The sequence below is a fragment of the Ips typographus genome, linkage group LG2 (assembly GCF_016097725.1).
Source record: "Ips typographus isolate SLU linkage group LG2, UJ_Ityp_2.0, whole genome shotgun sequence".
Taxonomy (NCBI): Eukaryota; Metazoa; Arthropoda; class Insecta; order Coleoptera; family Curculionidae; genus Ips; species Ips typographus.
This window is the reverse complement of record NC_138423.1, coordinates 2281704-2309674: the sequence shown is the minus strand read 5'-3', so window position 1 is coordinate 2309674 and position 27971 is coordinate 2281704. Positions and strand designations below refer to the sequence as shown.

The window sequence follows — 27971 nt, the reverse complement described above, 5'->3', positions numbered from 1 at the left end:
GTGTAACGAAAAAAACAACGAAATACCATCTGTCTACTGTTTTTATAAAATAGGAATAATAAACATATCACAACAATATATAATTTCACTTACAAAAATACGTAAATAGACAATGAAGTCAAAAATTATTAGATTTAAATAGGTCTCTACTAATAGAAAATAATAAGTTACTACCGTTGAAAGTTCCAAGAGTCAACTAAAAAATGTGTATACCTACATAATATTTTGTAGAATTAAGTGAAACTATGTAAAAAATGGCTTCATGACAGTTCCTTCTACGTATACAAGGTGACCAAAACGCAGTGGGCTATTATAAATTCTTTTTTTTTTAGACAAGAACTATCTCAAAAGTAACATATTAAGGGTCGGTATTTCCATCGCCTCATAAAGTACCTATTTGGCCACTAAAGTGTAGGTATTCCATAGAGTTGTATATCTTTTTCATTGCTAATAATTGAATTGTCGATGGATTGTAATTCAAAAAGATGTCTTGTCATTGTCAGATGAGATTGATTTGTCATTCCTTCAGAATCCGTGGCTGCTAAGCAGAAGGGACGTAATTTTGTGACCATAAAATTGAAAATAAGAAGCAAGAAAGGTCAGCATTACATTATGAGTAGGTGTAGGTCTGCTTTATAAAATAGCTATTTGGCCATTAAATTGTATCCCAAAGATAAGTTTATTTGTCGAATTGGTATTAAAATGGTAGTTTTGTCATTGTCCCATTAGTTTGATTTGTTATATCTACGAAATCTCTGGCTGCTAATTAAGCCCTACAAATTTATTTGTATCTATTTGTTAAAATTAGAAGACTTGCCTTTCGTGACCATACAATGGAAAAGCGAAATAAGAAAGAGTTACAATAGTAGATTATTATCAGGTGTCCCTTTGTAATTATTAGAAACATTAGTAATTAAGATACCAAGGGCATTATAAGGATAATTTTGCATGAGGTTGATAGAGTAGAACACGAGGGCCTCCGGCCCGAAAGGTTCCGTACAAGAAAATTATGGTGGTTTACTATTTTTGTCACCCCTGTAGGCAATTTTTAAGGTAGACTTTTTTGGACCACTGGAAAGAGGAGCTTAAAACCGTTCTTTTAAGTGGTTGAACCACCCTGAACTCCTAAAAATAACTAAGTTACAGGGTGTTCAAATTTCAAACCACAATTGCAACTGATTTGAAAATTATTTGTTGCATCAAACCAGTTTTGCTACATAACTCGAAAACGGTGAAAGTTACGAAAAATTTACAAGAAATCAAAAATGTTTCTAATCAACTCCTTAACCCAGCGTCATAAATTTGCAGGACCGTGTTCTTCCTTCCAGTATACAAAGTGTGCATGAAAAGTGGTAATTGATTGTCACCCTGTACGCAATTTTTCAGATAGAATTTTTTGCTCTACACCGTTGGAAAAAGGAGCTCAAGAAGGTTAATTTCAGTGGTTCAACCTCCCTGAACTCCCAAATATAATAGACTTACAGGGTGCTCAAATTTCGAACCACAATTTCAACTAATTTGAAAATTTGTTGCATCAAAGTCAAGTCAGTTTTTGCTAAATAACTCGAAACCGGTGAAAGTTACGAAAAATTTGAAAGAGAGTAAAAACATTCGTAAAGAACTTCTAAACTCATCCCTGTAGGTTTTACAGACCGCTACTATACAGGGGGTGTCTTTTCAAATTAATGACAGCCATAACAGGAAAATGATATCTTTCAAGCAAACTTAAATTAGATCCACATATTTGGTAAATAGATTAAAATTGGTAAATTTTCCTGTTACACTGAATTTTAATTTACCTTACCGGTAAATAACCGGCTACGGTAAATTTACGCCCATCATTACAACGAACTTTATTAGCAGATGGAAATACCGGCCCTAAGTCTGTTTATCATTAACTTAAAAGTTGAAAATGATTGAAAAAGAGACGAATAGAGACCTCTTGTTAAGCGATTTCAGCTCACAGGAGTAAAATTACCATTAGCGGCAGAATTTTCAATTAAAATAAAACTTATTGAATTCAGCTAGCAAGAATAAATCAAACAAAACAATTTTAATGAGTGTCTTTCAAAGAAACTAATATAAATTGTCTAAAAGCTCTGAAAACATACATGTTTATTTTGAAAACATCTTGTCAAATAAACCACCCTGTTCTGTCCGTAATTCGCCTTATTTCGGACACCTTGTATATTTGGTGACTAATCTGCACTAGTTCCATCACAAAACCCAACCAAAAAATAATCTTTTACCATTTTTTTTTTAAACACCAACAATAGCTGTTACTATTCCAGTTATTCGGATTTTAACAGACACTTATTATAGTATATTAATAGTATATAGCACACTAAGCTCTTTTAGTTACTCGAACGATACAAAGTCTATACAAATTAGTGTTGAGTTTACTACCAAAACTCATTAATCGTTTTATAAGCATATTTAATTTTTGATATGAATTTTAACAACGGCTATAAACTATATCACATGTGTATAGAGTATTCTTACTAAAATACTTCAACGAACCACAGGTCGAATTTTAGGTCAATATACCCAGTGTCGTAATAATTATTTCCTTTAGTTTGTTATCATTATTAATGTTGAGGGTAATTTTTTTTCTCAGGGAAATGCCTATTTTTGCTACACCAACCGAACTGAAAACACTCAGTATTTAGAGACTTCTAAAGTATACTAGATGCACTAAAAAATAAATAAAATATTAACAAGCATCCTCTACTACATGTACCTACAGGGTGATTGTTAATATTTTACTCAAACTCTCAGTAGTTTCCTTCAATCGCCCGAATCTGATACCAGAATTGACACATGTCAAACTTTTGACAAATGTTTTGATCATTTTAAATAAAACACCCTGTATTTTATTGATTGTTTTCAACTGTAAAAAATCACCTACAAAGGTCACAGGATCATCATCAGTTAAAATAGCATCCTTGCAGTCATGTGACCATATTTAAAGTGAATATGTTGTTCTGCAGGTCACGTAACCATTTTTACGATTGTCTGAAGATCACGTGATTGTTTTCAATTATCAAATTCACCCACAAAAGTCACGTGACTGCTTTCAAGTGTCGAATGGAATCTTGGAGGTCACAACACTCCTCTTACGGTAAAAATAGCATCCTGGTAGACACGTGACCATATTTAAGATCAAATGGTTGCTGTGAAGGTCACGCGTAACCGTGTTAACGATTGAAAGGATTGTCTAAAGATCACGTGATTGTTTTCAATTATCAAATTCACTCACAAGTCACGTGACTGCGTTCAAGTGCCCCTTCAACCGACCTAAAGATTGTTATCTTTAACGATAAATAACAAAATCCCCATACACCAATTTGGTTCACCCTGTATGTATATTTTTAGTTACTTTTCGAAAAATATATACTTTTGATTTTTATGTCTATTTTCCTGACGCACCAAACCCTGAATGAAGTTTAGACAGTGAAAAAAGTAATTTTGAACGCAACCTGTAAAGACCGGTTGACACTTGTCAGAATTAGTCACGTGACTTTTTGACACCTGTCAAAACAGTCACGTGACCATAAACAATAGTGTAAACTGTGAAAATTTGCTAAATTAAATTTAGACAGCTGTAAAAGGTGAATTTGTAAAATACACATCACGTGATGTTGATAATGCAATTTCGAACTAGCATTAATGTAAAAACCACGTCACGTGACTTATAAAAGGTAGTTTAAGCGTTGAAAATGTGACAAATGAAATTGAGACAGTTGTAGAAGCTGAAACTGCAAGAGACACGTCACGTCACTGTTGACACCTGTCAAAATCAGTCACGTAACTTTTAAAATGTAGTTTAAACGTTGAAAATTTGGTAAATGAAATTGAGACAGTTGTAAAAGCTTAAATTGTAAGAGACACGTCACGTCACTTTGATGATGTAATTTTAAACTTGCAACACTTTAAAAGTCAGTTGACATCTGTCAAAATCAGTCACGTGACTTTTTAAAATGTAGTTTAAACGTTGAAAACTTTGTAAATCAAATTGAGACAGTTGTAAAAGCTAAAATTGTAAGAGACACGTCACGTCACTTTGAAAATGTAATTTTAAACTTGCAACACTTTAAAAGACAGTTGACATCTGTCAAAATCAGTCACGTGACTTTTAAAATGTAGGTTAAACGTTGAAAATTTGGTAAATCAAATTGAGACAGTTGTAAAACCTGAAATGGTAAGACACACATCACGTCACTTTGATGATGTAATTTTAAACTTGCAACACTTTAAAAGTCAGTTGACATCTGTCAAAATCAATCACGTGACTTTTTAAAATGTAGTTTAAACGTTGAAAACTTTGTAAATCAAAACGAGACAGTTGTAAAAGCTTAAATTGTAAGAGACACGTCACGTCACTTTGAAAATGTAATTTTAAACTTGCAACACTTTAAAAGACAGTTGACATCTGTCAAAATCAGTCACGTGACTTTTTAAAATGTAGTTTAAACGTTGAAAATTTTGTAAATCAAATTGAGACAGTTGTAAAAGCTTAAATTGTAAGAGACACGTCACGTCACTTTGATGATGTAATTTTAAACTTGCAACACTTTAAAAGACAGTTGACATCTGTCAAAATCATTCACGTGAGTTTTAAAATGTAGTTTAAACGTTGAAAATTTTGTAAATCAAATTGAGACAGTTGTAAAAGCTTAAATTGTAAGAGACACGTCACGTCACTTTGATGATGTAATTTTAAACTTGCAACACTTTAAAAGTCAGTTGACATCTGTCAAAATCAATCACGTGACTTTTTAAAATGTAGTTTAAACGTTGAAAACTTTGTAAATCAAATTGAGACAGTTGCAAAAGCTAAAATTGTAAGAGACACGTCACGTCACTTTGAAAATGTAATTTTAAACTTGCAACACTTTAAAAGACAGTTGACATCTGTCAAAATCAGTCACGTGACTTTTAAAATGTAGGTTAAACGTTGAAAATTTGGTAAATCAAATTGAGACAGTTGTAAAACCTGAAATGGTAAGACACACATCACGTCACTTTGATGATGTAATTTTAAACTTGCAACACTTTAAAAGTCAGTTGACATCTGTCAAAATCAGTCACGTGACTTTTAAAATGTAGTTTAAACGTTGAAAATTTTGTAAATCAAATTGAGACAGTTGTAAAAGCTTAAATTGTAAGAGACACGTCACGTCACTTTGATGATGTAATTTTAAACTTGCAACACTTTAAAAGTCAGTTGACATCTGTCAAAATCAATCACGTGACTTTTTAAAATGTAGTTTAAACGTTGAAAATTTTGTAAATCAAATTGAGACAGTTGTAAAAGCTTAAATTGTAAGAGACACGTCACGTCACTTTGAAAATGTAATTTTAAACTTGCAACACTTTAAAAGACAGTTGACATCTGTCAAAATCAGTCACGTGACTTTTTAAAATGTAGTTTAAACGTTGAAAATTTTGTAAATCAAATTGAGACAGTTGTAAAAGCTTAAATTGTAAGAGACACGTCACGTCACTTTGAAAATGTAATTTTAAACTTGCAACACTTTAAAAGACAGTTGACATCTGTCAAAATCAATCATATGACTTTTAAAATGTAGTTTAAAGGTTGAAAATTTTGTAAATCAAATTGAGACAGTTGTAAAAGCTGAAATTGTAAGAGACACGTCAAGTCACATTGAAAATGTAATTTTAAACTTGCAACACTTTAAAAGTCAGTTGACATCTGTCAAAATCAATCACGTGACTTTTTAAAATGTAGTTTAAACGTTGAAAATTTGGTAAATAAAATTGAGACAGTTGTAAAAGCTAAAAAAGTAAGAGACACGTCACGTCACTTTGAAAATGTAATTTTAAACTTGCAACACTTTAAAAGACAGTTGACATCTGTCAAAATCAGTCACGTGACTTTTAAAATGTAGGTTAAACGTTGAAAATTTGGTAAATCAAATTGAGACAGTTGTAAAACCTGAAATGGTAAGACACACATCACGTCACTTTGATGATGTAATTTTAAACTTGCAACACTTTAAAAGTCAGTTGACATCTGTCAAAATCAATCTCGTGACTTTTTAAAATGTAGTTTAAACGGTGAAAACTTTGTAAATCATATTGAGACAGTTGTAAAAGCTGAAATTGTAAGAGACACGTCACGTCACTTTGAAAATGTAATTTTAAACTTGCAACACTTTAAAAGACAGTTGACATCTGTCAAAATCAATCATATGACTTTTAAAATGTAGTTTAAAGGTTGAAAATTTTGTAAATCAAATTGAGACAGTTGTAAAAGCTGAAATTGTAAGAGACACGTCAAGTCACATTGAAAATGTAATTTTAAACTTGCAACACTTTAAAAGACAGTTGACATCTGTCAAAATCAATCACGTGACTTTTTAAAATGTAGTTTAAACGGTGAAAACTTTGTAAATCATATTGAGACAGTTGCAAAAGCTGAAATTGTAAGAGACACGTCACGTCACTTTGAAAATGTAATTTTAAACTTGCAACACTTTAAAAGTCAGTTGACAGCTGTCAAAATCAATCACGTGACTTTTTAAAACGTAGTTTAAACGTTGAAAATTTGGTAAATGAAATTGAGACAGTTGTAAAAACTGAAATTGTAAGACACACATCACGTCACTTTGATGATGTAATTTTAAACTTCCAACACTTTAAAAGACAGTTGACATCTGTCAAAATCAGTCACGTGACTTTTAAAATGTAGTTTAAACGTTGAAAAATTGGTAAATGAAATTGAGACAGTTGTAAAAGCTGAAATTGTAAGGCACACATCACGTCACTTTGATGATGTAATTTTAAACTTCCAACACTTTAAAAGACAGTTGACATCTGTCAAAATCAGTCACGTGACTTTTAAAATGCAGTTTAAACGTTGAAAATTTTGTAAATCAAATTGAGACAGTTGTAAAAGCTAAAATTGTAAGAGACACGTCACGTCACTTTGAAAATGTAATTTTAAACTTGCAACACTTTAAAAGACAGTTGACATCTGTCAAAATCAGTCACGTGACTTTTTAAAATGTAGTTTAAACGTTGAAAACTTTGTAAATCATATTGAGACAGTTGTAAAAGCTGAAATTGTAAGAGACACGTCACGTCACTTTGAAAATGTAATTTTAAACTTGCAACACTTTAAAAGACAGTTGACATCTGTCAAAATCAATCACGTGACTTTTTAAAATGTAGTTTAAACGGTGAAAACTTTGTAAATCATATTGAGACAGTTGCAAAAGCTGAAATTGTAAGAGACACGTCACGTCACTTTGAAAATGTAATTTTAAACTTGCAACACTTTAAAAGACAGTTGACATCTGTCAAAATCAGTCACGTGACTTTTAAAATGTAGGTTAAACGTTGAAAATTTGGTAAATCAAATTGAGACAGTTGTAAAACCTGAAATGGTAAGACACACATCACGTCACTTTGATGATGTAATTTTAAACTTGCAACACTTTAAAAGTCAGTTGACATCTGTCAAAATCAGTCACGTGACTTTTAAAATGTAGTTTAAACGTTGAAAATTTGGTAAATGAAATTGAGACAGTTGTAAAACCTGAAATGGTAAGACACACGTCACGTCACTTTGATGATGTAATTTTAAACTTGCAACACTTTAAAAGTCAGTTGACATCTGTCAAAATCAATCTCGTGACTTTTTAAAATGTAGTTTAAACGGTGAAAACTTTGTAAATCATATTGAGACAGTTGTAAAAGCTGAAATTGTAAGAGACACGTCACGTCACTTTGAAAATGTAATTTTAAACTTGCAACACTTTAAAAGACAGTTGACATCTGTCAAAATCAATCACGTGACTTTTTAAAATGTAGTTTAAACGGTGAAAACTTTGTAAATCATATTGAGACAGTTGCAAAAGCTGAAATTGTAAGAGACACGTCACGTCACTTTGAAAATGTAATTTTAAACTTGCAACACTTTAAAAGACAGTTGACATCTGTCAAAATCAATAACGTGACTTTTTAAAATGTAGGTTAAACGTTGAAAATTTGGTAAATCAAATTGAGACAGTTGTAAAACCTGAAATGGTAAGACACACATCACGTCACTTTGATGATGTAATTTTAAACTTGCAACACTTTAAAAGTATGTTGACATCTGTCAAAATCAATCACGTGACTTTTTAAAATGTAGTTTAAACGTTGAAAACTTTGTAAATCAAATTGAGACAGTTGTAAAAGCTAAAATTGTAAGAGACACGTCACGTCACTTTGAAAATGTAATTTTAAACTTGCAACACTTTAAAAGTCAATTGACACCTGTCAAAATCAGTCACGTGACTTTTAAAATGTAGTTTAAACGTTGAAAATTTGGTAAATGAAATTGAGACAGTTGTAAAAGCTGAAATTGTAAGGGACCCGTCATGTAACTTATGACAATGCAATTTTCGAACTTGCAACACTGCAAAGGCCAGTTGATACTAAATGCCAATCTTAGTATTCAATTGTTTTACTATTCATTCAAGTTAGATATATTTGTAATCAGGAAAAACCAATCTTTCGCTTGAGCAAATAAAATACAGGGTGATATATTAAAAATAAGCAAAATATGTGTCAAAAATTTGACTGCAACTTTGCTAAACTTAACACTATTAACCTTTTTGTTATTGAATATAATGACACTGGATATATTGATAATTAAAATTTAGCTGTAAGCTGATTTTTTAAAAAAATTACCTTGAGCTTCAACAGAATGTATTGTCAACGCCGGGACTGAATCGAGTCCATTTTGACTAGATACCTATCATCAAATTGCACAGCAGCATTATAAACAAGCCAAGCAAATAAATTATTGAAATCTTTTACACATATTCTACGCTACGGGTCGAGTATCAGTATAATATTGGATCGTGTCACTAACGATCGTTTTAATCAAAATTTAAATCAGAAAAAAACCTACTTTTCTTATTATATTAATATCTCTACAGTGTCCAGTTGAAGCAGTTTTGCTTCTGGATAAATGGAGGGTTTTATGAACTGAATTGGGATAAATGGAAGCTCCTTTTTAAAATTGAGAGGGTATTTCTTAGATGTTTAGAACTACCATCGCAAACTAAGTCCTATGTTCGTTGTTTCTAATGCTTCTAGTTCAAAATGTTAGTAGAAATATATGGGAGCTAATGGGATATTTGTTGGCATAGCTACTTACGACAAAAACATTACCAGTACAATAAAGACACAGTCTAGTATAAAAACGTACTATAAACAACCATTATAGTAGTTTGGCTTAGACACTTAAGCTAAAAAAAAGAGTAATACTAGCCTGTTCGACGACCAACTAAGTTCAGGTCATTTCCGTACTGGCTAAAGGTACACCTACCAATGACACGGTGATGGTTTTGACGTGGGTCTGCCAAGTTGAACTTAACTGGAAGAACTTCACACCGTGGAATTCCACCCCATCAATGTAAACTACAAAAGGAAAATTATTTCTTTGTAAGTACAAATAATAACGATTTTTGAATATTACAAAGAAAGTTAATGTTTACAAAACTTAGTTTAACATCAATTTTCTCTGGAACTCTTCGCCCGATTTCCTTCATATTTTTTATGTATTGCAGCTTGAAATTCTTCATGAATACATCTGCCAAATTTTCGGTGTTTTCTGAGACACCCTGTGGATTGAACAACTGACAATTGACATCACTTTATAACATCAAATTGTGTTCATTTCTGAACATTTTCTTTTTTTAATCGCTCTGATATCTCAATTATTAGAAAAAATAAAGGGTTTCGAAGAAAAGGTGAATATTTATCTTAATTTCACCAACGTCTACACTCGAATTGGATATGAAATTCATGTCGTTGCTCTGAGAACTTTTTTCTTTAAGTTAAATATTGGTCACGTCACACTTTAACCTATCAGCTTATTGTATAAAGAATGCTTCCTTCACACTTTATCCAGGCTCAAAATTGGTCCAATTTGTGCTTTATAATAAACCGGAGGGTGTTTAAAGGTCAACTGGTCAAAAAAATCACAACAACAATAAATTAACGAACAATATGTATGAAGGTAAAGTGCCCTTAACGAGTCCACGCGCCCTTATCACGGCAGTCATCCGTCTCCTCATGCTTCTGATGACATTATCGATCATGTTGAAAAGATATTAATATCTTTTTTATCACACAAATCACTCCTGGTATTTATTTTACAGGGATGTTAAAAAATAGATAGTTTGTAGGTAGTTAATTGTTGAGCGGTTTTTGTTTTTTGGGGAGTTAATCAATTTTGAATGATTGACTGGCGGTTTTTTGGAAGTCAAGTAAAGAAAGAAGATTAGAAATAATAAGCCTCGAATTGATTTGAGTATTCCGCTGGAATTCGAGAGGTCTACACCGGGCGTGTTAATTAGGCTACATCCCTTGAGGAGATCAAGCGAATTGGTTGAGGCGTGTGACATTAAATCCACAAATCTCACCAGGAAGAGCTATCATTATCTTTGGAAGACGTCCTGCTGCAGCAGGGGAAGAAGATTCTAAAAAGCCAGAGGTTTCCACGTTCTTCGAGACCGTCTCGGGTTTGAGATAAACCCTTTGGCATCACAGCAGATAAAGGATTATTCTATAGTGCGGGGAGAGAGGGCGTGACGTGCGGTGATATTAAAAGAACAGTAACAGACTGTAAGTAAAGTAATTTCTTTTTAGAATTAAGAATCTTTCGAACTCATAGATAACAGTATTGTAGCAGTAATTTTTAGTTTTGTATTTTGTGAGAGAAGGTAATTATATAATAGGTTAGTTTAGTTTATTCGTTGTCCTAATAACACAACGTTTTGGCATCCCTGTATGGTATTTCTTGTTTTGCTTGCTTGAATTTAAATTCTAAATTCATTTGTTATTTTATTTTGTGGTTCGACACTAGGAGTGATTTTTTGTGAGGTAAAAATGTTCAAAACAAACGGGCCTTCTTGTACTGTTGGAGAGAACTGGGACGGCAGTCAGGAATCCGTTCAGGAAAGTGAGGTGGACATTATAATGCAAATTAATAAATCCAACCCATTTCTCTCCACGTCAGGACAAGGAAGGTCATCCAGTGTGAATCATAACAATGTCTTGAGGCAGATTGTCCCAAATCTCAACTAGAAGAGCTGCTACTTGTTCGGGATTTTGAACTGCAAGAGTTATGGACCTTAATCGTCTACCTAACATGTCCCAGACATATTCAATCGGATTAATGTCTGGAGAACATGCTGGCCACGCCATTGTTCTTATTCCGACGAAATTCCGATTCAAAAAGTCGGAGACACAACGAGCCTTGTGAGGGCGGGCATTGCTGTGCATTAGCAAAAAGTTTTCTCCGATATGGGAGGCGAATGGTACGACATGCTCTTGCAGAACATCGCGAATTTATCCATCTGCATTTAAAGCTCCATTAACAACCACCAACTCTGGAGACAATGGGAGTAAAATTAAATTGTTCATCTTGTTCTCGTCGGTAGCGATATAACCTTTCCCTGCCGTCGATAGAATTAACACAAAATCGACTCTCATCTGTAAACAAAACATTGGCCCACTGATAATTTTAGCAAAGCCTAGTCTGGCCATACGATGACGTCGCTGGAGTAATGGAGCTTTCTTGGTTCTATAGGCCTTCAAACCAACTTCCTTAAACCTTCTGCTAATAGTCCGAGCACTTATTCTTCTTCCAGTTCGCTTCTTAGTTGCGGTACTGTTTTACGCCTATTCAATAATGTTTGCCAGACTATGAATCTGTCATCTCTAGCCGTGGTTGACCGTTTTCTTCTTTGACCTCGTCTCCTCTCATACTCTCCCGTTTGTCTCCAACGTCTTACATTACGATATATCGTAGATTTTGATTTTCCTAACATGTCAGCAACATCGCTGTAACTTGTACCAATTTCAATCAACGCTATAGCCTTCGCCACATCAGTAGAAGCCATATCACCCATGTTGGATTTTTAAGAATCAAAATGATGAATGTTCTTAACTTTCGCTTGACAAGAACCAATAACGTATAGCAAATTTGATTAGGAAACCATGGCACCTCTAAAACAGGTGTGGAAAAATAAGACCAATATCCACATTTTCTTCGAAAGCCTGTATTTTCTTTAATAATTGAGATATCAGAGGGAATAAAAAAATGGAAATGTTAATGTTACTATTCAAATGACTATTACTACACATTCAATTTCTAGAAGGTTTTCAGTCGTATTTAGGGGCCTCTGGCACTTTTTAAAAGGTTGTCAGTGGCATTTAGAGGCCACTGGTACTTTCTTAATTGAACTAGAAGCTTTTGACAATTTAAAACAATTCTTGGTAAGTGAAAGACACTTGTAGGAGCCTCTGGTAATTTCTAGAAGGTTTGCAGTATTATTTAGAGAGCTCTGGCACTTCTCAAATGATTCTAGAGACATATGACAATTTAACACAATTCTTGAAAGGTTTAAGACACTTGTAGACACCCCTCTGTACTTTTTAGAAGGTTCTCAATAGGATTTAGAGGTGTCTGGCAGAATCAAAATAAGCCTAGAAACGTCTGACAATTTAAAACCATTCTTGGAGGGTTTAAGATACTTGCAGAGGCTTCTGGCACTTTTTAGAAGGTTCTCACTAGCATTTAGAGGTCTATAGAACTTTCAAAATAGTTCTAGAGGCACCTGGCAATTTAAAACAGTTCTGGGAAAGTTTACGGCAATTCTAGAGAGCTCTGAAACATTTCAGAAAGTTCTCAGTAGCATTTAAAATTAAATTTAAAAAATAAAAAAATCAAAGTTTTTGATATCATAAATTGCCCAATAATAAAATGATGATCTACCGATGTAATAGAATTTTTTTGATTTTGTTTAAACAAATTATTCAGGAATAAAATGCGTAAATTTGCATCCATTTATCTAAAGCACTATCAACTATAGTTTCCGAGATAGCAATGCTAATGCATTGAATGTGTAAGCCTGTACCTTTAAGGTTGTGGTAGGTTTTTTGCGTTTTACTCAAAACTACTACATACTTATGTGTCAAATGCCTGAGTTTGCATTTAAACGACAAATTTTCAGACTGACAACTGACAGTCGAATGTCAATAAAATAATTCAACTTAATAAATCCAGTTTTAAGTGAAAGCAAAAACACAAAGTCAATCCCCACAATTTTTTTAATTTTATATTTAAAATTAATTTTGTGGAGATCAACTTTGTGTTTTTACTTTCACTTACACTCACTACTCCACTGTGGGAATATGGACTACTTCTTTTAAATCCAGTTTTGTATAATTATAAACTGAAGTTTATCCTTTTGCCTCATAAATCATATTCTATTTTATCCACTCTTGCCGATCAGAAGTTTATTACTTAAAAAAGCTTTTACTCACCACGCATCGGTGTGGTATGCGAAGCCCGAGCAGAACATATCAGTCTGGACACCCCTTCCACGTTTTGGCTGCGAGGCTCCGTGTCTTTCTCCTTTTCCTTTTTCTTACCCAGTCTCATTACTGAATGAAAACATTACGAAAACGTTATGATAATATTAAAACTAAAAATATTTACAAATTACCAAAGATGTAGTAATAAGCGGAAAATCAAACAAAAACGGCGGAAGAATGTAATACACAAAGGTGGAAGTTTGAATGTGACAAAAAAGTGAACGTCACAGTCAAATCATTCACCTGTCGTATTATACAGGGTAATTAGAGAGAAAAATTTTCAAGAAATCTGGAGTTTTATGAATAAAAAATGTTTATTCTCAAATAAAACAAAATGGGTTGGATTTAGGTATAGGCAAGTAAATTGAAACGTATAGTAATTTTTAATGCTCAAAATGATTACGTCATAAAAAATGTGGGTTTCTATTTAAAAAACTTGAAATTTTTCTTATAAGTGATTCCACTTGTGTATCTCGGTCACGTTAAAAAAATTAGCCCAGGTGAACACTATGACATATTTTGGCAGCGGACTAAACTTTGCATCATAAACCGAGATCACGTGCCAAACTGACAGATGTACATTAAAATATAGATAAAAAAATGTCAGGTTTTTTTCTACCAAAGAGAACTTGAACTCTTATTTCTACGTTTAGTTGATTTCTCTAATTCAAAACGTCACATTTTTCACGTTTTATAGAGTTACACTGGACATTGGCTACGATTATTATTGGACCAACATCTACATATTTTTGGAGATAACGAGCCACATTTATGCAAATAATTATCCCAACAAAAAGTAATTTGACATAATGTCTTTACTACGTCATATTTAGCGGGCGTTTTAAGTGTTACTATAAAATTTAAATCTTTTTATTTAATTCTTGTTATGTTAGACTTAGTGTTTTGAAGAATAATAAAATACGTGGGTTCTAATCAAATAATAAATAAAAAAAAAATATGTGGGATGAGCCCATTTGTAAAACACTGCTACAACCAAAACTACCTTTCACTTACTTTTTTGTTTTTTCTCTTTGTTGGCCATGTGCATGCTGACATAGAGTCCACAGGCGCTAGACGGTGAAGCTTGCAAGCCGCGAAAAACTCCCTTTACGGACGTTTTGCCGTCCTGTTTGGTTTTGTCTTTTTCTTTTTCAGTCTGTACAAATTTAATTACTATTACTGACAACCCAAATGATGCAAATATTTTAACAGATCTCGTTTCTCCGATTAACACGAATGTTTTACAGTGATTGAAGGCAAATGCATCTGTAGTCACTCTATTTGAATAAAGATATTAAAACAAGAGTGTACGTTTTAAATTATTGACATTTCTGTTCAAATTGTTACTTTTAAAACTATTGTGATGTAATCTCAAAACAAGTCGAGTTGCTAATGAAGTTTCTTTCTTCATGTGTTGACAATAGACAGAGTGTTGAAAGTCTCATAAAAATAGGGATATTTTGACTCCCACAGTTAATGAGTGGGTTGTGTCCATAAGGTTGTAAATTACTCCGTATACTGCAACTTTAAACTAAACTTTAGACTAGAACTTAGGCTTCTTGTTAATGTTAATCTAATTATTAAACTATCTGCCTTTTGATAAAATGCTTACCTTTATAAGGCTCTCGTTAACTTTGGGCATCTGCCAATAATCGATTTGTAATTCCAGCGGTTCCCAAGGAGATTCGCGAATTTGAACGTTCGGTGATGAGGGTGGGGTAACAGAGGGCGCGGGTGGACTTGAGCAAATATCATCCATGTCCACCGAGGCGGTAAGGGTACTTTCCGCAGGACCGACTCTAACCTCCTGTTAAACAATTAAAATTTCCGGCTAAGCTTTCTATAATTCTTCTAAATGTCATAAACAAAACGTGTCTCATAAAGTTACATAAGAGATAAAAGTGGCAATAAAGGGAAAGCGAAACTTTCCAATTAAGTCATTTGTAGACATTTATGACAAGCTTAACTGTAACTGAAAAATAACATTAGTTTTATTCTGCAGATATCATAATAGCCACCTTAGCCAACAATTGAAAAGGCTAGAAGCAGAAAGGTTTAAAATAACATTTTTGCCTTATTAAACCAAATTTTTGATTGATGTTTTTCTTATGTTCTTTTAGATTATTCTATGTTATTTCCGCCGACTCGATCTGAAGATGATATCTTCAAATTGGATCCAAGATGCCTAAGACCAAGCAGGATGGTCTAGGCTTAGAGAGGCTGATGTTCAGCAATAGAAGAGACAAGCTGCACACACATGATAACGGTGTTATTTCAAGCAAATAGATTTTTTGCAAATATTATCATCATCATCATAGCCCAAATTTCAATATTTTAGTCTTGAAAATAGTCTTAGATGCAGGACATTGACATTAGATTCATGAAAATTGTCTTGAAAACTAACTTTTCGTGCTTTTTACTTTGCTTTTGATATTCTTCGAATTCTGGACTATTTTTAGTACTTCAAAACTGCTTTCAGCTTGGAAAATCGAGTTTCAAGACTATCTTCACTAAGTTATTGACATAGCAAACTTAAAAAACAATTTTTACATTCTTCATAGACTTAAAATGAAATTCGAAGCTTTGTCACTATTAAATCGACTTCTAGACACCTCAGTGCTAAAAATTCGGGTATTTCTTAATAAACTAGACTGTTTTTAGTGTTTTAAGGTTGTTTTCAGTGCCTTAAATCGAGTTTCAAGACTATCTTTACAAAGTTTTTGACTTATCAGGCCTAAAAGCCAGTTTGTCCACTGACCATAGTGTTGAAAATGTTATTTCAAGCTTCTTCACTATTAAATTGACTTCTACACTCATAGGTGCAATAAATTGTAGCACCTCTAAGAAATTCAGACTGTTTTTAGTGCTTTTTAAGACTGAAAAATCGAGTTTAAGACTATTTCCAAAAGTCAAATTTCTTCAGTAATAAAAGTAAAAAATTTTGGTACCAAATGTTGCAATAATAGTCCGAAAATGTAATTTACTTCTGGACTTGTTGTCCAGTCCAGAAAATTCAGTTGTACACCAACTAAAAGTCCAAAATATACTTTTGGACTCTCTTTAGTCCTAGTAAGGTCCGTTCTAGCATTAAAAGTCAACTTTTATACTATTTTTAGTAGTAAAAAATGAGTTTCATGCACAATACAATCTTTGTCTTGATTTCCGGACTTTTTTTAGTTCTTGAATGCCAGTTTCAGACACTCAACTAGGATGGCAGTCTGAGAAAGCGAATCATAAACCATTCCTCGTAGTAAAAAAGTTTTTAGACTATTCAGTACAAATTTGGACTTTCACAAGTCTTGAATGTTCAGTTTTAAACTATAAAACGATTTTTTAAATGGAAATTTGGAGGACTGTATCTTCCTTAGGAAACGTTTTTTAGAAAAATTACATAATGCAAGTCAACTTATTTTTTGATTGACTATCAAATGGTGAATTATTGACACTTAAAACTGGACCACCCTGTATATCTACTTTTGTAGAAGTAAAGAAACATCTATTAACATTTCATTGTTTCCAGAGATTGAGATTTTTGGGTTGCATTATAGATTTTCCATAAAAATTTCTTCAAACATATTAATAATAAACTCATAGAAAAAATAAAATAAGCGTCTATGTTTTCCAGCGGGTTTAAAATAAAATAAGTGGATTGCAACCTGAAAATGAGATATGAGATACTACAGCATCACTCAGAATGTCTTATTGAATTTTTAATTTGTTGTATTTATTTTAGAGAAACATGTAACCATCCAGAATCTAAATCAAGAGCTTAAAGTTAAATAAATACTACATATTGGTGATACATCTCTGCGAATTTTGGTAAATAAATTAGGTTTCAAATTTAGACGGAATTCTATGATCCAAACGGAGACTTCTCATAAATAAAAAATGTTATTTCGGTCAAGATATTTTTGATTTGCTTTGGTATAAGGTTGTTTTAGTTCAAATTTGCAGCCAAAGATCTCTACTTTCTGACTGACAATACACGCAAAATTTTAAACGTGACGAAGCTTTAGACACGCCCTTTTCTATAATATGAACACAACAGGTTTGTTGACGAAAACTTGATTTGATTCATATGATTATAAATGACGTAGCCTTCCTGACGCACGGGTAAATTCACTCCGCGAGAACAGTAAAGTATTACCTAATGATATTTCTATGCAAACGGGCATAAAACACACATTTTTTGAGATAAAGGATGTGACGCAACAGTCGGAATTCACTGAACAAAGAGTAAACGTATTATCAAACACATAAATATCAACGTAAATGAATAAAGCGATTAACATACGCTTGCATATCAAACAATGAATACAAGAACAAAGTGTCATTTAGATACTAAAAGTATCTTAAAATTGTCCTGTTTGGATTAATTGGTTTTAAGACCTAAACTCCCCAAAAGCACACATAAAATTTTACTTTTGATCGTTACTTACGTGAATAAATGGAATGAACAATTGACTAGTCTCGTCGAAACACGTGAGCATAGCTTCGGCAACTGGTAGATATGCTAATGGAGCTGAAGGGGGTACAGACGTGTAACGAAGAATTCTGTAAAAATTATTATTATTTGATGTACTACTTGTCGCTCTTTGATCATGATTCGAATTAACATTTACAACAGCAAACAAGTTCAAAATGTCAACTTACTTCTGAGTAATTTCTTCCATTTTTGGTTCATTATCGGCAGAAAACAATGCCATATACATTGCATCTAGAGATCCTAAATGTCTACTAATACTGCACACACCCAAGGGCACAATAAAAATGCGAGTGAACGTTAACCATTCGGACGGTTTGCTAGATAGAATTTCGACGAAAGGTCGAATGAACCAACCGATCAAAGTGTCACTCCCCACCAACACAATTTTCAATGGGGTTGAGGGTTTAGCACAACTATTGCAACTGCGATATTACATTCAAATTCAGAAAAAATTGCATGGTTTATTAGAACAACTTACTACTTGTGGATTTTCATAAAAAGCGCAACTAGAAGAGCTTTAACCTCCACCGCTGATGTCGGTTGGAATATTTTGAATGAGGACTGAATCGAACCGAGACGGTTCGATATTGAGGAAGCCACTGTGTCTGAACCGTAAATCAACGTTACGCATTCGGGCAAAGTGTTTTCGTCGGGCGGTAAAAGTCGCGAAATTTGATCAAGAAAGCCCTTTCGTACCTAAAAGGCAACGAAAAATAACAATTTCAATTGCACTTTATACGCTTACCATGACTTCTGGGACAGGGACTTCCGAGCTAACGCTAAGAGAATTCTTCTTTTTCCCTAGGGAAGCCGGTGTCCTAAACAACTTTGACTTCTTCTCGCTCGGTTCTTGAACGACGTTTCCTAATTCATTATCAATCTAAAGATTCAAAAACGTTTAATTGTATCAGTAAAATGTACTAAAAATTATGCTGATTACAATGGATTTTTTCATGCCATATTGCTCTCTTGGTGGTGATCCAGTCTGTGGATCGCTTTGAGCTTCCGGATCAGTGGCGCAAGCATCAGCGTTGCCATCACTGCCAGATGCCGCTTTTTCGTCACCAATCTACCAATATATTAATTTATTTTTTAATTTTTCGTCATTACTAAAGAAAGAGAAGCAAAATAGAAAAAAAAGCAAATTAATTTCTATTCTCTGAAAAATTATAAGCTTCTTATTTACAGCATGTGTAAACTTGACGGGAGTGTTTTTAGTACCCTGAAGCTTAAGTTTACCAATTTGGTCTAAAAAGTAATTAAAAACTGGCAAAAAATCATTTTTTTTTCGAAAAGATTTTATCTTTTCATACTCCCTCCCTGTATGCATTGTTGTTCTTTGTTGTTTTTGGTACTGGCAGGGCAGGTAGAGTGACATATTTTGACTGCATCCACCGCCCTCTGTACAAGAAAGCCTAGAATGTCACTTTTAATGGCGGCGTTAGCGGTTTTCGTTTTGTACACAAACCTATGCAGTAGAAAATATGGTTTTACTAATTTTGGCATATAAGTGACACTTTTCAAAACTGATTAGAGTGACAAAACGTTTTACTTTATGTAATCACTTTATGTAACTAGTTATAAAAAGTTCATTTTATCACTCCCTGTTTTTATGCATTTCCGTAGAAACATAGGGGCGACATCCATCATAACATGTCGTTGTCACAGTTTATACAAGGTGCTACGAAAGTGAATATTTGTGTTAAATCACTTTAAAAGATGGTTTTCACAGCTTTTTGGTCAAAATTAGAAAAAATTATGTATGCTACACGTTTCGAAAATGTCTTATTGTGTAACTCATTCAAATTGTAGGACCTCGCTGCGCTCGCCCTACAAACATTCATTCGTTACACAAAATCGAACTTTTCGTAACTGGTTACATAAGTAGCTATTTTTTTATTTTTTCGTGTAGTTGATTAGAAGTTGTGAGTGAAAAATCAAAGAACGCTTCATTCCTGATCCAGATATGTATTTTTATATTTAGACTTGTCGTTGAATTGGAAAGAACATGTCAATTTTGTCTGCAGCCAATGTTCGAGAAGCTGTTTTGCTTTACAGCGCCTAAAACAAATAACGAGTCGGGCAACAGTTAAATCATTCTACTATGCTAATATTGAATCTCGTATGAGATATGGAATAGTGCTGTGGGGTGCATCGTCTGCATCCAATAGAGTTTTCTTAAACCAAAAACGTGCCGTACGTATAATGTTTAATTTAAAATCGAGGGAATCATGTAAACCATCATTTATCTCAGAGAAAATATGACTTTTTCTTGTTTATTTATATTCGAACTTTTAAAATTTGTAAGGCAGAATGCGTCCGCTTTCATAACTCTAAATACTAATCATAACTATGCTACCCGATTTGGAAATAACTATCAATATGAGTTACACAGGCTTGAATTATTTAAAGCGAACCCCTATTATATTGGTGCTGTGATATATAATAAGATCCCACCAAAATTACGTCAGTTGTCAAACAGCAGGTTTTTATCATTTATGAGAGACCTTTTATTAAGTAGGGCTTTTTATACAGTGGAGAAGTTCCTAGGCTACAGCTTTGAAGAAGTATAACATGTGTGATAAGTGATAAGTATTTTCTTTTTAATATACGTGATTTTGTAATCTTCCTACATCCCTTTTGTGATATTGGAAATAAATTGTATTGTATTGTATTGTATGTATAGATATGGCTTTTTATACCCAATAAAGTCCAGCCAAAGCAAGTTTGGTTAGAACCCTTTGTCCTGGAAAGTACAACAAACTAATGTGAAAACCGCTCAATCAAAGAAAATTTGGAAATCCTTGAAGCTAGGTAAGCAAAACTGGTAAATGGGTTTTATATTATTACCAAGACCTTTCTTTTAAAATGTTAATGTGCCAATGGAACTTCTAAAAGCTGTCCTGTTTCTTCAGAGTAAACCTTTGTTGCTCTCAAAATGCAGGAGGCCTCAAAATGTAACCCACATACGTATGTAAGAGGCAATAAGTTTACTGAATGAGAAAGCATATTGTACTTACCACTGAGTATTGTGTTGGAGTAAAATCATTCCAGTTCAAAGCTTTCAACCACTGTTGGGTTCCAGCAGGAACTTTTGGAAAGTAAAAGACTGAACTTTTGGGCCTTTCACCAAATTGCTTTTACAATTTGGCAAACAACAAGTGGACGGCATATTGTAGAGGCAATAGAATTTAAGTTAAAAAACCAACAACAAATTATAGAACAATGAAGGAACAATAACAATAGTGATAACACAATAAAATGAACACAAACTACACTTTCACTAGAACAATAAACATATAAACAACAATATATAATAGCAAACAAAAATTACTTTGGCAAGTAATCCCAAGTCTTAAAAACCTTAAAAATTAATTTAATCATTGAAAAACTCAATTTCCACAATACAAACAAATGCAAACTGTCAACCACTATTTCGGCCATATTGGAATTTTTGGCATGCACCTTCTTGGCTTTCTTGTACAGAGGGCGGTGCTGCATCACAACCCGACATCTTTTGAACGTCAAAAGGGCATTTTATGATTGTTTGGGATACTGTTTGGCTTCATACGGAGGTCACTTTGAACAATTAATTTATAAAAATACTTCTTTTGTTCTTAACTTTCTTGATATAAAGTTAATATTGGCACTTTGATCACCCTGTTTTACTTTCTACGCCAAATTTTACCTGCTACCTGCCGTGCCAGTATCAAAAACAACAAACACCTATCATACATACAGAGAGTATGGAAAGATAAAATCTTTTCGAAAAAAGATGATATTTTGCAAGTTTTTAATCACTTTTTAGGCCGAATTGGTAAACTTTCTTAAGCTTCAGGGTACGAAACAGCCTCCCGTCAAGTTTTATACTTGTAGTTTCAAAATAACATGGTCTGACATGTGCTTAAAAATTTAACACGTGAAATCCTATGTTGCGCGTTAAAAAACGCACTGTATTGTTAAGTTGTTTACCTTATCAGCTTCAATATACGGGATGTTTGTTGAATCTAGCAGACTTTTGCTGCTGCTAAAAAATGGACGCAAGCTCGGTTTTGGAGTACTAGAAATTGACATAGTATCCTGCTCGGCCCCAGAATCTTCGTCGCAACTTAGCGACTCCAATTCGTGGAATAAAGCCTGAATATCACTGGGATTGTCCAAATCTCCTGCCCTGCCCCCTAATCAAACACAAGGATTACACTGTACTGGAATTAAAAAAAAACAGGTTTTTACCTTCAGAATCTGGTACACGAAATCTTTTAAGCAACGAGACGAATCGTTGCTTTAAGTTATGCCGAGCGTGAGGGAGTTTAGTGCGAATGGGCTCGCTATCCGACAAGTCTCCGGCTTCCTCTTCTAATGAAGAAATCTCATCATCCTCATCACTATAGACAATTGAGTTTTATCTTTAAAACCACAACAAGACTTAATTGCATTTGAACTGACCTAAAGTCACGATCAGTTTTGTGATCCTGCTGATCTACCGGAGTTGAGCTAACTTGAACAATAGACAAACGTGCACAAGGACCTGCAGTTTTGTCTTTATTCCCCCCATCATTACTTAATTCAAGTTCCAAGTCGAGCGGTTTCTGTAGCACCTTACAGAGCAGAATCAAACTTAAAAACTGTACACTAGCAATTACTAAAGTTTGTTATTACTTGATCCATGCGTATAACTCCTTCAGCCAGTGTCTTAAAACCAAGTATAGTTCGATTCTTGTATCGTTTTCGTCTTTGCAGTAAGATATGCAGTTTATTGCCTTCGCGTTTCAAGAAATGCGGATACTGGAGACAGAAAGTGACGTCCAACGGGGTGTCGAGCAGCCCTTTGGGGGGCAACATCAACTCGTTAGATCTTAGGGTGCGTTTGCTAGAGTGCATCTTAACCGCGATCGATATGCTAGCAATGTCAGATCCAAGAGGTTTGAGAATTTGAAGTCGTGTGAGGGTTAAGGTGCACAGTCTGAAAGTTTCAAGAAAAAGTTGTATACAATGTGTCTCAGAAAAGAGTTTATCAAATTTACAAAATAGTAAAAATTATCACAATGTCATGTAAAAAATAAAACTATGCAGGAAGTAGAATCACAACAATTCACATATTTTTTTACATTTACAAAGGTCAAAGGAATTATCATTTGTACACTAGATTCTACACGGGCACATGATAAAAATCTATTAAATTATAAAAACAACAGTCAATTAGATGTGGAAAGGGCAAGGATAAATTACGCTCCCCTGAAGAACTCCACAAGTTGCTCGCTCTTCAGATAAACTGTTTCCCAATCTGACTCTGACTCTCAAAAAAGGACACTATCCTCTAGTTAGCCTTATTTCTAATACCCTGCATGTTTATAAATAAGAGTAATTCAGGCAGTCAAATGCTTAGCTGATATTAAAAAGAAAAGCTGTGTCATCAAAATCAATCCATGAATAAACTGGATAAAACTAAACACTGCCCTCAAATCACCTTTTTTGGAAACTGGAGTAATTTCTCCTAGTTTTTAAGATCATAAGAAAAATGTCCTTGTTCAAATGACACATTGCAAATATACAGTAGAAAAAGGGTTACCAAATACTTTCCAATTCAAAAATAGGGACTAAAGACCTCAAGTTAACGTCAACTGTTGTGCAGCTATGTTGAACTCAAGATGATTTTTACAAGGAAACAAAAAAAAATGTTTGGCTTTTTTCTTAAATCGAGTCTTTTGAGTTTAAACTTATTCTTCCCAAATTGCTATTACAATTATCACAAAATTATTTTAGCCAAAAATGATTCAAAAATTTTATTTTTTTAATAGTTTTATTTCTCTAGTAGCAGGTGTTCCTGAAAAAGCTGTATGTTGTTAGTAAAAATGATATTTGAGAGATGAAAATATCACTTTTACTATCTAGGGAGTGAAAGTTGCACCCTTGAACTTTGAAATACTCCGCTTTGCGTCAGGTCTCAAATTGTTCGCAGGAGTAAAAGTTGCACTTTCCACCCTAGTTGCGCAAATAACTATAACTTCAACTTAATCGGCACCTTTACCATGCAGATCAAAAGTTAGATCAAAAAAGGCATTAATTTTATTGCTATAACTTATAAATTGTGTCAAAATCAATAGATGCACATGCGTCAGCGTCAACTAACAAAACCGAAGCTCAGTGACCCTTACCTAACTTAAAAATTGAAACTACCATTTGAAAAGTTGCTTAATATAAACAGAACGTTCCCTAAACATTGCTAATAACGTTATTTTCGTGAATTTTGTTCAAGACAACATCCCAACTGAATAACTTTTATAACAGTTTCTAACCAATTTTATAACTGTTGATACAAACTTTTTCATTAAAATGTACGATGTAAAATAATAATAATAATAGAATATGTAACTATAATAGTAAGTAAGTAAAGAAAAAAGGTAAAACAAATGCTAAAATTGCACTTTCCCGCATACAAATTTTTTTTGTTTTCCAATACAGATTTTTGACGTTTTACTGGATTCCACTCACATTTCCACAACAACGATGTTATTGTTGGGTGTGTTATCCTCAGTCACTCATGCCTTAAATCATCAGTGACCAGAACTATAATAATATATCAGAAACTTGTGACAAAAAAAGACAGAAATTATGGAGATGTCTGAGGAAGAGCCATCAGAGTCATAGCGGCAGTTGCTGCAAATTTCTGTTGAAAAAAAAATGTTGTTCCTAACGCATGCGGAAAGTGTCATTTTCCGCACTTATTAGAAAATAAACTATTTTCTTTAAATATGTACTTTTTCCATTGGGATGTTTACTGCAAACCTCCTGTATTTTCATACTATTTCAATGACATTTGATAGAGCAGGATACAGATATAGTAGTTTTGCACTCAACTTGCCCTAAAATGCGTTGCTGACCATTGCTTACATTTAGATGCTTTATTATTACTGTAATGTAATAATAAAAGAAGTGTAGTATGTACGAAGACAAACGTTTCTTTAATATTTCACTGAATATATGTGGTTAAGAAAATGCGTAGGTACCTCTAAACTAATTCAGATGTGTATTCAACGATTTGTTGATCCATACGTTTTCAAAACAAATTAAAAACACGTATAACATAATATTATTTCATGGTCATACCACATTGACGCAAAGTCAATACCTAAATAAAAATCTAACACACAATCTATTGCGACTGATATTTTTGAGGCGAATAACAGCCTGAAACACTGCATAAAATTTATGACACTTCACCAGTTATCTACCTACGCTAAACACATATCAACAGAAAAATATTTTTATGAAAAACCATATAAAAAGATATAAAATTTACTGGAAATTTTTTAGTATGTTATTTTAAAACTTTAAATTAGTGTACAAATTTATGGAAACAGGGTAAACCAGTTTAATATCTATAAAATCATCCTTTTTTTCCAACAAGCTGACAATTCTATAATTTGATCTTCATATGTATTCAATAGGGTATGGGGTCTAGCCCTTGGTATACTCCAACTTACATAATTAAAATGTATATAGCTGCTTTAATGTAAACATAGGTATGACCCTTGTTTAAAATTAGTTCTGTTCCAGAAAAGATCAAATGTTTGTTGAGCATTTAAGTACAGGGCACCTGAATTAATTATAATTTCACTTTAAAGTAGATTATTGACCCAGTATAGTAAGATGATAGAGAAACAAGTAGCAAACATGACTACAATATGATTCATTTTAAATATTCAGCCCTAAACTCAGTTTAAAATTATTGATTCAACAGCGGTTGCAACGGTTTAAAATTCTAGTCAAATTTGGTGTTGCCTGTAAATTGTTTCTTAATTTATAGAAGCATAAGTAATAAAATATTGCATTTTAGGCCATGAAAAAGATAAAAAATTCAGAGAGTATTCTTACAAGTATTTTTAGGTCAACTTTGTAACTTTTTAGATCAGTTAACACCCTTTTTCAGGATTCAACACAAACAAATTTGTATACTGCCTGCAAATTTTGAAGAATGTAGTATACAAATATCAATGTTTCTGTTGAATCCTGGATTCTTCACCCTGCACACTCAGCATCACTAAGCTAAACAACACTCTTTTTACCTAATATCATTGTTTTCTAACTTTGTTATTCCTCTGTCTGTGTGGTACAAGGTCTGGTACATGTTCAAAAGTCATTTAAGTTCTTGAGAACTAAAAAAGTAGGTGGAAAAAATCCAGTGATGGATTATAATTAATATTAAAATTTAATCCATCCTAATATGCCAATAATGTTAAACTACCTAGGTATATTTCTTATTAGAAAATAAGTAGGTAATTCATTACAAAAAAAAGAATTAAGACTTATTCTTTCAAAAAGTAGCTTTAAAATTATTAGATATCAACTATCAACATCAATGAAAAATAAATGGCTACAAAAGCAGAAAATGTAATAAACACCTACTTATGCTTTGGAAATTAAGTAAATAACACTGTGGAAAACCACATAGCAAGTAGGTACAAAGTAAAAAAAGTTAGATAAATTAAGGATTAGTTAATAATTTGATTTTTAAAAATTAGATAAAATATTTGTTTCTATCTTTCAAACACAAGTTTGTGTGGGAAGATTTAAGCTGCTAATATAAATCATCTTCTATTAGTACCTACTAATCCTACTATTTAGTAGTTGTATGGAGGGTTCTTCCAAGATAATATGATTAGATAAGGATAAAAATATTCAGTTTGAGGTTCAATGGAAGCATATAACCTGTCACAAACAATTGAGCAAACAATCTAAACAAAGCAAGTGGATATTATGATATTAATATACCTGACATGAATTATCAAAATAAATCAATACCAAAGTAACTTAAATATTTTTGGTGGCATGACAAATATTTTGTCTTGATCTATTTAGGTATGTAAAACTAGAAATCTAATATTAATGTACAAGGCTATCTATAGACATACAGAGAAATTAGAAATTCAACTTTGTATACATTGACTTTTTTGTAGTAACATTTTTCATGTTGTCATGCAATCAAAAATGAGTAAAAATGAAATCTAGACGAATGCCAGGTTGTCAGCCAAATTTGAACAAAGAGTTTAATTTAAGGTTCAATTCTGTGAATAAGAAAACATTTCAGTTAATTTTTACCTTTAATTTGGGTTTCTTATCCAGGTTTTTACTGGAACATTCCAGTTATATAACATAGATTAATTTTTAGTTTTATAATTGCAGATAAAGCTATCTGCAAGGCTAAGAATGCTACATACTAACTTACAAAACTAAGTAAGTTGTGTAATCAAACATAAAAATGAATGAATGTTAATGATGGTGAAATTTTTAACAACACTACTTTGGCACCAAAACAGGGGGGACTTTTTCAAATTAGCCTAATTGAAGTTTTCAAAGTCCAATGATTTCAAATTTAGAGTTGGCAGCTACCTTACACAATATTTACTAGCTATTTTGAAACAAGCTAAATCTACTAATTACACTTTAATTACTATTTCCAATACATTTTCATGGTTTGATACCTTGAAATCAGAATTAGTCAACCAAACTGTTAAGGCTTACAATTATATAAATTCACAGGTAGAATGCCTGTAGGTAATAAGAATTTTATCTATATTTTATAGTTGTCAGCATACTGTGCATTAATAAAATCGTTTAGTAAATATTTAAATACCACTTTTCTGTACCTAATCAGATCAAAGTTGTTTAAAAAGCTTTACATAAAAGCTCACCACTAAATTGAGACCTGATGGATTGAAAATAATTTGACTTACCTAGGAATGCAATTCGAGGGGGTTCTATCAACCCAAGTGGCATAAAGCCTCATTTTATTAGGAACGGTGGCACCCGCCCCGGTTATTGTTTTCATTGGCTTTTCACTCATTTTGTAATTATTCTGGGCGAATTCGTCACAGAAATATTTACAATGAATCACGCAAATTTGGACGTAAAAGTTGCACCGCAATACCAGTTTGAAATGTGCCAGTAAATTTCATTTTTTTCTGTTCGACACCGCAATACAAACTAGGGGCACTCACAAAAGAAAAACATCAACAAGAGAAATGCATTATGCAAATTCTTTAACAATAAACGGAAATCAAAAACGTCAATGTCATATCTG

General features: G+C 33.0%; 1 protein-coding gene across 7 annotated transcripts; it reads right to left on the bottom strand.

The window, feature by feature from the left end:
- Positions 1-23: 23 nt before the first annotated feature.
- Positions 24-27964, bottom strand: KrT95D (phosphofurin acidic cluster sorting protein KrT95D). Of its 7 annotated transcripts, XR_014177370.1 has the most exons (16): positions 27625-27964; positions 22550-22853; positions 22337-22488; positions 22124-22275; positions 21863-22068; positions 18831-18959; positions 18636-18770; positions 18369-18586; positions 18058-18312; positions 17844-17958; positions 15017-15211; positions 14419-14560; positions 13354-13473; positions 4194-9438; positions 3973-4033; positions 24-3691 (listed from the first exon to the last, which is right to left on the bottom strand). XR_014177370.1 is itself a non-coding variant. In XM_081974525.1 (14 exons), exons 1-14 carry the CDS (start codon positions 27732-27734, stop codon positions 9311-9313), a joined length of 2361 nt encoding a protein of 786 aa, XP_081830651.1. In that variant the 5' UTR covers positions 27735-27964; the 3' UTR covers positions 24-9310. The 7 variants fall into 7 exon arrangements, 1 of the variants encoding a protein (XP_081830651.1); XR_014177372.1 differs by having other exon boundaries at positions 24-1401; positions 1483-9438; XR_014177371.1 differs by having other exon boundaries at positions 24-3094; positions 3357-9438.
- Between the last annotated feature and the right edge of the window lie 7 nt (positions 27965-27971).